Source organism: Rattus norvegicus, chromosome 17, assembly GCF_036323735.1.
Source record: "Rattus norvegicus strain BN/NHsdMcwi chromosome 17, GRCr8, whole genome shotgun sequence".
Classification (NCBI taxonomy): domain Eukaryota; kingdom Metazoa; phylum Chordata; class Mammalia; order Rodentia; family Muridae; genus Rattus; species Rattus norvegicus.
In genome coordinates, this window is record NC_086035.1 from 40,864,735 (window position 1) to 40,878,532 (window position 13,798).

Genomic DNA, 13,798 nt, shown 5'->3' on the forward strand with positions numbered 1-13,798 from the left:
CTCATCATTTACACAGGCAGCAGCTTACTGCTGCCTTCCCTGCGTTTTAAGCCTGAGTGCTAAAAAGTCCACAATCTAAGAATAGCAGTGGCATCAGACTCCTGTGTGTGAGGTACTTTGTGCAGCACTCTGTCTGCAAAAGTGCTTCCTCTCGAAGCCATTTGTTGATGAGCACATGGTGTCACACACTCTCAGAATAGTAATTTTTTTAAAGAAACTTTTTTTTTGTGCTTTATGATTTTAAACGTACTAGGCACAGTTAACTCCAGAAATCACAATACTCAATAGATACATGGACTCGAATAAATAGCTTTTATCAAAGAGGAAGGAAAGGCTAGACTCACAATTTATTTCAACATCTTAGTCATAATAACTACTTATTAATAACTTTCTCTTTTTCTTTCCCTCCCTCCCTTCTTCCCTCCCTCCCTTCTTTCTCCTTTGTCCTCTCTTGTCTGTAGTTGTTATGTACAGAAGTTTAATTTTCAAGACAAGTTCTGTAAATAAATGCTCAAATATATCTTCCAGTCTTCCTAAAATGTTCAGACTTTTCTGGCTGTTCACAAAATATTAAAATAAACATTTGGCATGCCCAACTTGTACTATCAAACCCCTTTTAGCATCAGCAGATCTAAATAGGTCACTGTGAGGTCACTGGAGGCCATAAATCAGAGGGTAGACTGGTGGCCGAGCTGGCCTGCATAGCTTTAGTTCAGTGTGCTATTTTGGTTTGTGCCCCTGAAATGACACCATCTTGCTGGCACCAGCCAAAGAAAGCTTCCTAGACATCTATGGGAAGAGAATGTTCAGTAATCCAAGGCCGAGGTCACACAGGCATGAATAACTGTGGGGAGGTCTGTGTCTGCTCCGGACCCTGTGAGAGAGCAGGGAAATGATTTCCATCCAAACTGTTTATCCAGGAACCCAGTCTGGAAACAGATCCAAACAGTCTTGGCAAACGGTGAAAGCCGAGAGTGACCAATTCTTCTCACTCAGTCAAACTAGGACAGATTCTTCCTGCCTGCTTCCCAATCCCGCCTGGGTCCACTTGAGAACTCCAGATATTTTTGAGAAAGATTAAACATGGTTAAGTAACAATTACCGTATGTTTTTATACAGTGTGAAATGTAGAATAATCATGGAGCCCCACCCCTACCCCCCAGCACTTCCTGCCAAGGCTTATGTTCTATTTCCCTTATGTTTTCTGTGAAGTTTCAACCAGTCTGAGTTTCCTGGATTTATTGTTTTTATATATAATCTTAGTTTAGTTTTCCTTCCTTCCTTCCTTCCTTCCTTCCTTCCTTCCTTCCTTCCTTCCCTCCCTCCCTTCCTCCTTTCCTTCCTTCCTTCCTTCCTTCCTTCCTTCCTTCCTTCCATCCTTCCTTCTTTCCTACCTCTTCCTCCCTCCTGCCATGTTTTAAATTTGGAAGGGGCAAATGTAATTCACAAAATATCTAGGCTTATCATCATTGTCACCATCACCATCATCATCATCATCATCATCATCATCATCATCATCAACAACAACAACAACAACAACAACAACAACATCATTTTATATCTCAACTGCAGTTTTCTCTCCCTTCTCTTCTCTAAGTCTCTGCCCCCACCTTTCCTTTGCTACCCTCCCCCATACTCCTCCATTTCTCTTGCCCCTCTTGGATATCAACCAAACATGGCATATCATGTAGCAGTAAGATGGCTGGATAAGACTGTCCAGTATGAGGAAAAGGGTTCCAAAAGCTAGGAAAGGAGTCAAAGACAGTCCCTACTCCCACTGTTGGGAGTCCCACAAGAAGATCAAGCACACAACTGTAACATATGTGCAGAGGTCCTAGGTCATTCCCCTGCATGCTCCCTGGTTGGTGAGTCAGTCTGTCAGTCCCTATGATCCCAGGTTGGCTTGGGCTATGAGCCCAGTGGGCTTCCTTGTGGTGTCCTTGAGCCCTCTGGCTCCTATAATCCTTTATCCCCCTCTTCTGCAGGATTCTCTTAGCTCCACCTAATATTTGGCTGTGGGTCTCTGCATCTGTTTCCATCGGTTGCTGGATGAAGCCTCTCAGATGGCCATTAGGGTAGGCACCAATCTATGAGCATTGCAGAATAGCACTAGGAACCATTTCATTAAATTTTTTTTCTGGGCATCTTTGGTTCTATCCTAGGTCTCTGGGGTATCCATTCTGAGTCCTGACCTTCCACATAGTGTCTGTGGGGTGGGCTCCTTTTCCTGCTGTGGGGAAACGTAGTTTTATAAACAGTCTATAAAGAGAGGCAAAACTTGGCTTGCATCCTAATTACAATTTGTCGGTACATTTTGAGAGCCTTTTGTTCTGAGGTCAAGTTCCCTTTGGAAGGGAAAACACACAGACCAGCTTTCTTTTTTTCTTTTTAATGTTTATTTTAACTATATGTATGGGAATTTTATCTACACACCACATGTGTGTCTGCCAGAAGAGGGTGTCAAAACTTTTGGTACTGGAGTTACAGATGGTTGTGAGCCATGATATGGGTTCTGGGGATTGAACCTGGGTTCTTTGCAAGAACAGCAAGTGCTCCTTACCCCTGAGCCATCTCTCCAGCCCCAAGTCTCTATCCACAAGCCCTCTTTCCCCTCCCCTTATTTTACATATTTACTTTACATTCCAAATGAAGCCCCAACCCTCCTCACACAGCCCCCACCCCTCTCCTTTGAGAAGGAGGAGGTGCCCCTTGGGCATTGCCCTATCCTGGCAAAAGAATACACCTAGAAGCCTTCTTTGTGGAGACTGAAGAGTCTCCTCCAGGATTGGAGAGCTGCATACCTCTGTTACCCTGTGGTTTACCAGTTCTGGGAACAGAAAGAGCTGGCAAAACTTTTGCAGTTGGATGTGGTCTTTAAGTGAGATACTAAGAGCTATGGGAATATAAGAGCCCAAGCAATATTTTGAACACACATGTGAACTCACGTTGTTTTATTGTTCCAATTATCGCACTGGATTGCAACTATTGAGCAGTTCTGAAAATGAAAGCAGCCAGGCTGGGCTTCTAAAACAGGAGGCAACCAATGGCTGCTAAGGTGCCACATGCTACAGGCTGACCAACCACCGCCTCTTCTCCGAAAGATAATCCATACAGCGGTGTCCACCACTGTCAAGGCCTGGCGATGGCATAGATGAACATCCTTTAATTTGATAAACATGAAACCACAAAAAGAAACAGCCAACAGTGCCAGCTGTTGGATTTTTAATGTTTCAGCGCCTTAATAATCAAATCACCCACTTTCCTAAGAAAGTTCATGTCTACCTGATAGTAACTGCCTTCCAATGACACAATAAGGTTGTAGATGTCTAGACAGCATTCTTAAGGCTATGTGTATGAGTGTGGGGTAGGGAGGGGAGGAGGGAGAAAAGGAGAGAGAGGGAGAGAGAGGGAGAGAGAGGAGAAAGGAGAGAGAATTAGAGTTGTGGAAAAAATTTTGGGTGCTATGTGTCGGTAAACAGCGTCTCTGTCTCTGTCTCTGTCTCTGTCTCTGTCTCTGTCTCTGTCTCTCTCTCTCTCCCTCTCTCTCTCTCTCTCTCTCTCTCTCTCAGAATAACAACAGAGTAGCACACCAATGTTTCTTAGCTCTGTGAACCTTAACATTTTCTCTAACCACAGAGAACAAACAGGATCTCAGAGAGGCAATGAGCAAACACTCTGTAAGCACTACTCGCTTTCTTTTCCTTTCCAGATCTTTCTGCATCTGTACAAAACCTGTGAACCTGTGTTTTTCGGGGGAAGATGTTTCTTTTAAAAGAAAAAAATGTGTTGGCTGTAAAGAAACAGGGTTGTCCTAATAACAAGCCTCCCGGATGGTTCCCTTCTGTGCGTGGGAAGAGACTCAGTGTGTGGGGACTGCGTTGCTCTCTCCGGCAGGCCAGAGAGCAGAGAGCCCAGGGACCTGAGTGGTAAAGCACTGGAGACCGTACAACTTTGTGTTTATTAAGGCTCGAAGAGGATAAATGACCTGCCCATGTTCCTGCAGCTATGCGGGACAGGGGATAAGAGTCCCCATTCTATTACATGAGTGTATATTTGCAAACACGGCAGTAAGTACATCACTGTTCACGGAGTACTACTCTAAGTACTTCCTTGTAATAGGATTTAATCTGCACACAGTCCCAGGAGGTTCGAGCTCCATTTCCCAAGTGAGTAAACTGGAGAACAAAGGGGTTAAACAATCTGTTTGAGGTCACAAAGCAGATTAATGGGCAAAACTCAGGCAGTGCCTGCACAGCACTTCTTCTTTTTTTTTTAAAGGTGCAGAACCTGCTCTGTATGTCCAGTTCTGGGTGTTCAACTATTTTTTTTTAAAATATTTAGTTATTTCATGTATCTGAGTACAGTGTAGCTGTCTTCAGACACACCAGAAGAGGGCATCGTTTCCCGTTACAGATGGTTGTGAGCCACCATGTGGTTGCTAGGAATTGAACTCAGGACCTCTGGAAGAATAGTCAGTGCTGTTAACCACTGAGCCATCCCTCCAGCCCCTGCACAGCACTTCTTAAAGTGAGATACAAGCTGAACCAGATCCCATGTGAACTAGCAGGGAGCCATGACTGTGAAAACCAATGAAAGACTAACTGGTGTTCTCGAAGGATTCGCTCTAGTCTCTAAGGAGTAAGTTAAACAGCTTGACCCACAGAAGAACAGACAGACAGTTAGGACCCTTCGGTGAAGTTAATCTGTACAACCAAACAGATGCTGCCGTCTCCAGTTGCCATTGAGGAAACAGAACTTACATTGTAAATATAATCAGTCACATTACATTGAAATGACATCAGTCACTGAGGAGTCAATAATGGTGTAGAGGGAGATCAGTGGTTAAGAGCATGGGCTGATCTTCTAGGGGACCTGGGTTTGATTCCCGGCACTGACTGACATCTCACAACTATCTGTTAAGCCCACCCCAGGGATCAAGACTCTCTCTTTTGCTCTCCACAGACCCAGACATGAGGCACACAGACAAAGATGCAGGCAACGACCTGTACACATAGAATAATAATTAAAAAAGTAATGACCTTGAAAGTTGGGAGTGCTCAGCAGAAGATCTGCATGTTCCTGGAGCCTGCTTTGTGAAGGTCTTGCTAAGCAAGCCCCATGCATGATCCAGGGTTGTGCACTCACCTGTAGATGGTGCTCTTCCTCACATGACCCAGACACAAAAAGAGAACAATCCCTTTGGATAGGAAAATGTGGACCAGATATTTTACAATGTCATCCCTGGAGGGAAAAGTGGCTGAAAAGTCTGAGATTATTCAAAGTAGGTGGATCTTTCTCATCATTGTTAACCTGCTTTCTAAGAAGTAACACCAACTCCAGGAGGGAAAGTCAAAGACCAGAGCCTGAGGCCTGCCTCCAAGATACTGGTAGCTCCCAGTGGCTGTCAGTCAAGCACAGCAGCAGATGGAGACCTTGGTCACCAGCAAAGCTCAACAGGAATCCCTCACACCGATGTAAATTGTGATAGCAACCTAAGCAGGATTTTATCTTATTTTTCTTCTTACATATTTTTTTCTAACAAGGTCATACTATGTAGTCCAAGCTGGCCTTGAACTTCTCACCTTTGCCTCCCGAGTGCTGAGATTAGAGGTGTGTGCCTGGCCTACATTACTACTACACGGCATCATTTACATTTTCTTTTAAGACATCGTCTCATGTAGGTCAGGCTGGCCTCAATGCACTATGTAGCTGAGGATGCCCTAGACTCCTGATCTTCCTGCTTTTATCCCCTAGTGCTGGGATTACAAGTATGTGTCACCATGCCACAGTCATACATTCTGATTTTAAATATTTTTGTGGCTAAAACAAAGTGTAGATAGCAAGCATCTCCTAGAGGGCTGGACCTCAGGGCTTCTCAGCACACACACTACTCTTACTTGGTTGAACCTGTAATGTATAGGAGACAGAGGACACCTCCACACTCCCACTATTCCTTTTACACTGCCTGACAGACTTTTTTAAAAAATCCCAAACAAGGTATTTTATGAAAAATCTGAGGTGCCCAGTTCCAATTCCCATTCATTTAGGCAATTCCAAATTCTAGAAAGGTTTTTGCCGATAGCTCATCTCTTTGCAACGTTAGAATAAGGCATCTGGATGTTACTGCCTGTCCACTTAAGACACTAAGCCTAACTGAACGGTTAACTGAAGATCTGTTACTTGACACGGAAAGCTGAGCAATGCCAAAGGGTGTCAGGTGTGCCCAGGATTCAAGCCCCCCAACACACACACACACACACACACACACACACACACACAGACACACACACACACAGACACACACACACACACACACACACACACACACACACACACGAGAGAGAGAGAGAGAGAGAGAGAGAGAGAGAGAGAGAGAGAGGGGAAGAGCTGGGTAAATAAGTATGACAGCAAAGGGAGGGGGACAGCCAAATAGAAGGTAGGAGGGAGCAGGGAGGAGGGAGGACAGGGGAGGGAGGAGGGGAGGAGGGAGGAGGGAGGAGGGAGGAGGGAGAAGGATCTAGGAAGAGAGAGGGGTGAGAGGTGGGAGGAGAGGAGGGTTGGTTGGTCATCAGGAGAAGCCCTCCGGCCCCATTCATTCAGTTCCTAACCCAGGGCCTGGCCTGCACAGTCCTGTGGCAGCCTTTCCCTTGGATGTCATAAAGAGCACTCATGTTGAGAGACAGAGTAAAAAAATCCCAGTTCTATTTTCTGGCCTAAAGCAAATCTTTACTTAGCTGTAATCCTTTAAAAACAAAATCTTTGGAACAATCACTCAACTGCAATGTCCTTTCCTTGCCTTGTGTCCCTTTATGACCACCTCACTCAGGATAATTCTGTCTTCTCTGATGCAAAATCCTTAAGTCCTTTGTACAAAGCACTCAAAAGTTTCCCACACGAGAGCAGGGCAGTCAGAGAAATTGTGTTTACCTTCACCAAAAATGTCATCCTCTTCATCCACCAGAAGCTCCTCAGGGTCAAGGAACTGCATTGTGGGAAGACAGGGAGCTGGAGACACTCACAGCCTAGGACACACGGGAGCCACCTTAGCTCTGAGCAGCCACTCTCCCTGGGAGGCGGATTTCCTTCCCCACAGTGGATTGCCCAAGCCCTGGGGAGGGCAGCTTCCGCATCTGCCCTGAAAAAAGTAGCTTCATTCATATGAAAAGGCTTCTGAAACTTTTTGCAGTGTGAACCCCAGGTGAGGTAATTCTCACTACTGAGAAGAAAGACTTGTTCTGAAGGGGATGCTGATCTAGTTGGATTTAAGCATAGATATCACTCAGGCATACTTTGATAAGTTCTATTTCAAAGCACCAACTTTCATATTTCTTTGAGAGGGCGGTGGGCTCTTAGCTTTCCTGCTTATGAATCTCAACACAATGGGTAGTGTTGAAAGAGAGAGGCTCACATTTCTCATATCTTGCTTTTGCTTCAGTGACAATTTATCTGAAAGTAAAGTAAGCCTTGTGCTACACCAAAGCCTGCATTTGGAAGACGTGAGCTTGTTTCCCTCAGCAACGGTTGAATTTTTCTCTTTTGTAAACCTCTTGCTTTTGAGAGGAACTTTAAGAGTAACCCTTAAACCAGCCATAGTATTCACCTAGGCTTTTCCTAGTTCTAACACCGCATTAGTGAGCAGATAATCAGTCTGTGTCAAACCATGTTCATTACATAACATTGACTCGTTCTGACACTTTGGACTTTCATTAGTAAAGAAAACAAACAAACAACAAACAAACAAACAAACCGGCAGTCCCTCCAAAAGGGAGGAGTTAAAGCCCAACTTTCATGTGACCATCAGTGGTTTGCATCACCACCCAGAACTACCCAACGGATTTCACCAGTGTGTGACACTACAACCACCGCTGGGGCTTTTCTAGAGTCAGAAGATGCAAATGAAGGTGTTGGTCGAGGAGTTATTGTTCGCCCAAAGTGTTTAATTTTAGAGTCTTGTTTACTGTGTGTTTTTGAAGACTCCAGTGTGACCTTTCATGTTGAGAGTCTGTTCCTTTCTTCTGGAACTATTTTGGGATTATGCCAGTTGTTTCCCAAGGGGAATCTTGATAGTTGGATTAGGCCAGTCAAGCAGTTAACCCAGGGATCAAGAATCATTGAGGATGGACCAGCAGCACTAATTGAGGACCCTTCTATGAACCAGTTCTTATGGAGAGCTTCCTCAAAAGTAGGTGACATTCTGAGTCCCGCTGGGATCACTGGTCATTTTGAGCAGGGCAGAAACTGCCCTTCAGAGAGTGACTGGAAATGTGTGCTGGGATTGTGCGATGACTGGGGAATCATTTGAGGCATGTGCATCTTGCCTCCTAGGGCAGGAAGCTTCCTGCAAAATGACATGACAGGAAGGAGGAACTGTCCTGTCCCCAACAGCAAGAGGCAGACAGCTTGCCCTACATCCCATTGCTTCTGGCCACCCAGAAGCAATGAAAATGTTCCTATGTAAATGTTATTTCTGGTGAGTTAGTAGCATAAACTGAGTGAATTAAACTAGGGCCAGATGGAAGAACCTGATCGTGACTTAGAGTTTCATCTTGTGCTGTTGAGACAAAAGAAAGGATGGGAGCTGAGTCAGTCCCAGCCACTGCCCTGTTTTCAGAGCCTCATTGAGTGTGTCTTATGGCCATCGTCCAGTGGGCTGAGTGAGAAGGGGAAAGTGAGCTGCACACCAGCCTTCAGTTCTCAGCTTCCCAACTGCAGACACATCGTGACTAGCTGCCTCACATTTCCATTGCTGGGCTTTTCAGCCATGATGGACTAGATCCCAAAACCCCCTACCCAAATAACCTACCTTCCTTCAGTTGCTTTTGACCAGGTGTTTGGTCACAACCATCTGTGTCAACCTAACCTTTTCAGGTCTGTTTCCCTCCCTCTGAATAAGTGAATCCGTGTCCTTGCAGAACCAGGCACTGGAGTCCTCATGTGACCTTATTTGGGAATAGGGCTTTTGATGACTCTAACTGGCAAAGATGAACGCATATCACAATGCAGTAGGAGATCCTGAGTTCATTATCAGAATGGAACAGGGATCCTTAATCCAGTATGAACAGGTCTCTTAGAAAAAGAGGACATTTAAAGAGAGACATAGGAAGGAGAGAACATCACTTGAGGACAAAGGCAGAGATCTACAAACAATACCATAGACTGACAACAAAGCACGAGATGTTAGAGAAGAGGCATGGGTGGGCTTTCTTGCCCATTCCTTAGAAGGAGCCTATGACACTTGACCTCTGGCTTCCAGGCTCTAGAGCTATGCAGTGGTGAGCGAGTATCACTGTTGTAGCCCACCTAGTTTACAGTATTCGGTTAGGACAGGCCTAGCAAACAACTGTGCTCACTTGTCTGGCTTGCTTTGAGGATTAAATAGAATAGTTTAAGTAAATCAGGACCACATGAATTATAGCGATTTGACTACAAATGGTCCCAATAGGCCTGCAGGGAGTGGCACTTTAGAAGGTGTGGCCTTAATATGAAGTAGGTATGGATTTGTTGGATGGAGTGTGTCACTAGGGTGGGCTTTAAGGTCTCAGAAGCTCAAGCCAGGCCTAGTGTGTCTCAGTCTCTTCCTGCTGCCTGCCAATCCAGACGTAGAACTCTCAGCTACCTCTCCAGCACCACATCTGCCCACACGCCCCCATGCTTCCCGCCATGATGATAATGGAATAAACCTCTGAACTGTAAGCCAGCCTCAAGGAAACACGTTCTTTTATTAGTTGTGAGCATGGTGTCTCTTGACAGTAATAGAACAGTGACTAAGACACATGTTCTATAGAAAATCTCAGTTACCCTTAGTTCTTGAATCAGTTGCTTTTCTTGGTGCCATAATGGAAAGTTATATCAGACAGAGACAATGACAGAAATACTATAAGGGAGTAAATTTCCATCTTGGCTCTCACAGTTCAAGAGGATATATACAGTTCATCACAGAGGAGGACAGAAGCTATGATAGTGGGAATGGCTTATGTCTGGGGCAGCAGAATGTGATGTGGCTGATTACATTGTATCAGCAGTGAGAGTGTTGTCTCAGCTGTGAGGAAGCAGAGGGAACAGCTGGTGTATACCTCACAATGTTGTCTCACTCATCACTTCTTCCACTGAAGACAGGCTTCCTAAAGGTCTCACAACAACCCCCCACCTCCCCCCCAAAAATCAGCACCACCAACTGAGGACCAAGTACTCAAACATGTGAGCCCATGGGAGATATTTTATATCCAAATCATCTTTCCTCCAGTCTCCTTCACTCCAGTTGAGATGCCTTAAAAAATAGCTAACAAGATCAGGACAGATGCTACAAAATACAGAAAACACAGCCTTTGTCTCTGGATTTTACAGTCACCTGAGAGAGAAGTTATACATGTTTGATGGTTAGGTAAGGAGGAAAGTTAACAGAATCCAGATAATGCACTTATATGTATGAGTTTCATGAATATTATACAAGCTAAAATAAATCTCGTACAACACAAATAGCATGACTGAATTTATATGAATATCCCCAAGTGGGCACAATGGAAAAGGACTTGTGGAAATAATAGCTCACACACACACAATGCTATATATAGTTCTAAACTCACTGGCTTACTGAATTTTACACCAAACCTATATACAGCTATAACTATTATCTGTAATTTAGTTTAAGGTTCAAAGAGTAAAGTGGCTTGCCCAAATTTTGAGTCTGGTAAGTATTGGGGAGATTGACATTTGACCTAGGTCTCAGAGTCCACATTCTTAACTGCTACACCATGCTGTTCAGAATGTAAGGAATAAGGCTTCATTTTCAGCTCCTCAACTGCAAACATTTCAAGTCTTTGCTTACATGGCTTCCTCTACCCAGGAGGACCCTCTTCTCTAGTCTGGTCTCCAACTTGGGAAATGTCTACTTATCTTTGGAGCTTAGATCATGAGCTATTTCTTTCGTGAACCCCAGATTAGTTATGCTTTTTTTTTTTTAAATTGCTGCAACCAGATGAAAAGCAATGTTGGAGAGGTGAGGCATATTTGGGCCCATGGTTTGTGAGTTATAGTTCATCATAGCAGGGAGGGTACAGCGATTGCTGGCACCATGGAAGTGGGAGTAGGTGGCATGTTTGCTCCCATCTCAGTGGACCAAGAAGCCGAGAAGAAGGGACCGGGAGAGGGGAGGAGGGGGATGCAGAAGTACCTCAGTTTCTGTTGAACACTTTACAAAAATAACTTTAAGGGAGGATGGGTTACAAGGCACGCAGGCATCGTTTCCAGGAAGTCAGGCTAGTCTTCACAGTCACGATGAAGAGCAGAGAGAGAACGAGGTCATGCATGTTTGCTTTGCTCAGGTTCCTCTCTACCTGTACACAGGCCGAGACCCAAACCCAAGAAATAGCACCACCGAACTTAACACAATCAGGAAGAATCATGGCAGGTATGCCCATGGGCTAACCTGATCTAGACAGGCCTGCACTGAGGCTCTCTTCCTAGGGGATTCGAGATCGTGGCAGGTTGAAGACCCAAACTGATTTTTTATTTATTTATTTATTTATTTATTTATTTATTTATTTATTTATTTATTTATTTATTATGTATTTAATGTTTTTCATTTTTTCCTGCATTGCTCTGTGAGGTGTGTGTGTGTGTGTGTGTGTGTGTGTGTGTGTGTACATGTTCAGAAATCTAAAGTTATTGTTAGAAATCTTCCTCAATTGAGCTTCCACTTTTCCTTTTAAGCAAGCATTTCTCAGTTACATGGCTAGTCTCTCTAGCCACCTTTCTCTGGAGATCTCACATGTTTGCCTTTTCAGGTTGGAGACCCAGTTGTGTGGGTTTAGGGATCTGACTCTCATGCTTGCGTGGTAAGCATCTTAGCTGCTGAGAACCATATCCCCAACCCACAGTTCTAATCACTCTTATTTTACAATACACATTTTATTCTACTTGACATATTGCAATTATGTATTTTATGGAGTACACTGTGACATTTAAATACATGTATCCAATGTGCAGTGATCAGATTGAAGTAATTGCCATTTATCGCCTCAGACATTCCCCATTTCTTTGTGCAGAGGGAGCCGTGACTAAGAAGGAAGGGATAAATCTGAAATGAAAGCAGAAGGCCAAGCTTCGCAGTGAGGCAAACAGCAGTAAAAGCAGCTTAAGAGAAGGATGCATAATTTGCTTCCAATTAATGTGAGGATGCACCTCAGTCACTTGGAACAAAGGCTGACTGGTCACACATGGGCTAAGTCTAACTGAGACCTTCACATTGCACAAGGCCATCAGCACAGGGAGGGAGAACATTTGGGAACTCTACACCCTTTGTGTTATGTAAGCCTGATGGTAAATGTGCAAGGCCTGCCTCTTGCCCTGAGAAACTGCTTCCTCCTTGCATTCATTCATTTATTCATTCATACATTCATTCACTCAGAAAATAGTAATGATATAGGTACCAGAGCTTAAGGGCAGTGGGAAGCTCTAGGTGAAAATATCTGTGCTTGGTACATCTATGCGAGACACAGGAATGCTAACAAAAGATTATTATTCTTTGGTATGATGAATTAGGTTGCAATAGCCTCAGCCTGTAATTGATTTATATTTTGTGAATGTGTGTGCGCACACGTGTTTCGTCTGCTGTATGTATGAATACCATGCGAATGCCTGGGACCTACAGAGATCAGAAGAAGGCATCGGATTCCCTGGAACTGAAGTTATGGCTGGTTGTAAGGCCCCATGTGGCTGCTGGGAGCCACGCCCAGGTCTTCCATAAGAGCAGCCAGTGCTCTTAACTGCTTAACCATCTCTTCAGCCATCTTTTTCAATAATTTTTTTTTTTCAGATTCACCAACTTTTAAAGAGCAGGGAAAAGAAGCTGAACTCAGTGGATATAAAAGAAGTAGAAAGAAGAACAAAGTAGGAGAAAGGAATTGAAACTGTGGAGTCGCTGGAGTCATGCAGAGATACAGAGAAGATCACAAAGCCAGAAATAACCTTTTCTTTGGGTGACTTAGCCAGCAAAGATGCATAAAATGTGTCTGATTGCAAAGTGCTGTGACCACAAGGTCATGGCCACCAACAGTGTGGCTGTCCCAGTGTTTCAAAGAAGGGATAACAGCCCTCCCCAGACCTTTGGGGCTCCTTGCTTATTATTCCAACTTCAGGGTATCTGAACCTTCAGCAGGATTAACTGACTAGAGCCTCATTTACTGTGGAGGGTTTGGAATGTTGCTGGCCCAGATTATCAAATTATCTCGGGCCATCTTTAGTCTTCTTAATAGCCATTTATTGCCATTCTCTCTTCCTGACCTGGAGACTTAGTGAGCACGAGGGGAACCATTGGAATGTCCGTACAGAGTTTTCCTTAGGAATGTATTAACAGAGCAGACCATTGACTTCCAGGTCCAAAAGCTAAGTGTCATCAGACAGTAGCTGAGGCTGGCACTGACGCTTCGCCACCTGGCTGCAACTGGCTTTGATAATGATACACCAATGAATTTGAAGTGTCTTAATGTGTGTCTTTCCTTAGTCGGTTACTATAACAACGTCATGATATTGCTTTCACATTGTGTATGCAGTTGGGGTAAGCCCAATCTCTGTTAGCAGGCCACAGTTACCCATATTTTCTCCAGAATAAACCTTTTTCTTTCTTCTCTTTCTTCTTCCTTTTTTCTCCCTTCCTTTCCTTGTTTCCTTTTTCTTTTTTGTCAACAATGGATTTTCTTCAGTAAGATTACAGGACAATTCTCATTGAACAAATCTGTTTGTTCTCTAGAAAGGAAAAAAACCCATAAAGGCTGCTCAGGAAAAACTGACGTTGGGTATG

General features: G+C 44.1%; 1 protein-coding gene across 8 annotated transcripts in view; it reads right to left on the reverse strand.

Moving 5' to 3' along the window:
• Ripor2 (RHO family interacting cell polarization regulator 2) overlaps positions 1-13,798 on the reverse strand; it is a 223,841-nt gene that overhangs the window by 112,964 nt on the left and 97,079 nt on the right. For 2 of the 8 annotated variants that reach the window (XM_006253929.5, XM_063276416.1), the window contains exon 1: positions 6,928-7,084. The exons of 5 other annotated variants lie outside the window; for them this stretch is intronic. In XM_006253929.5, coding sequence (XP_006253991.1) covers positions 6,928-6,988 — 61 coding nt within the window. In that variant the 5' untranslated portion in view covers positions 6,989-7,084. Of the gene's footprint in view, positions 1-6,927; positions 7,233-13,798 lie in introns of those variants that run through there. One more of the 8 variants, XM_063276412.1, reaches the window with a different exon arrangement.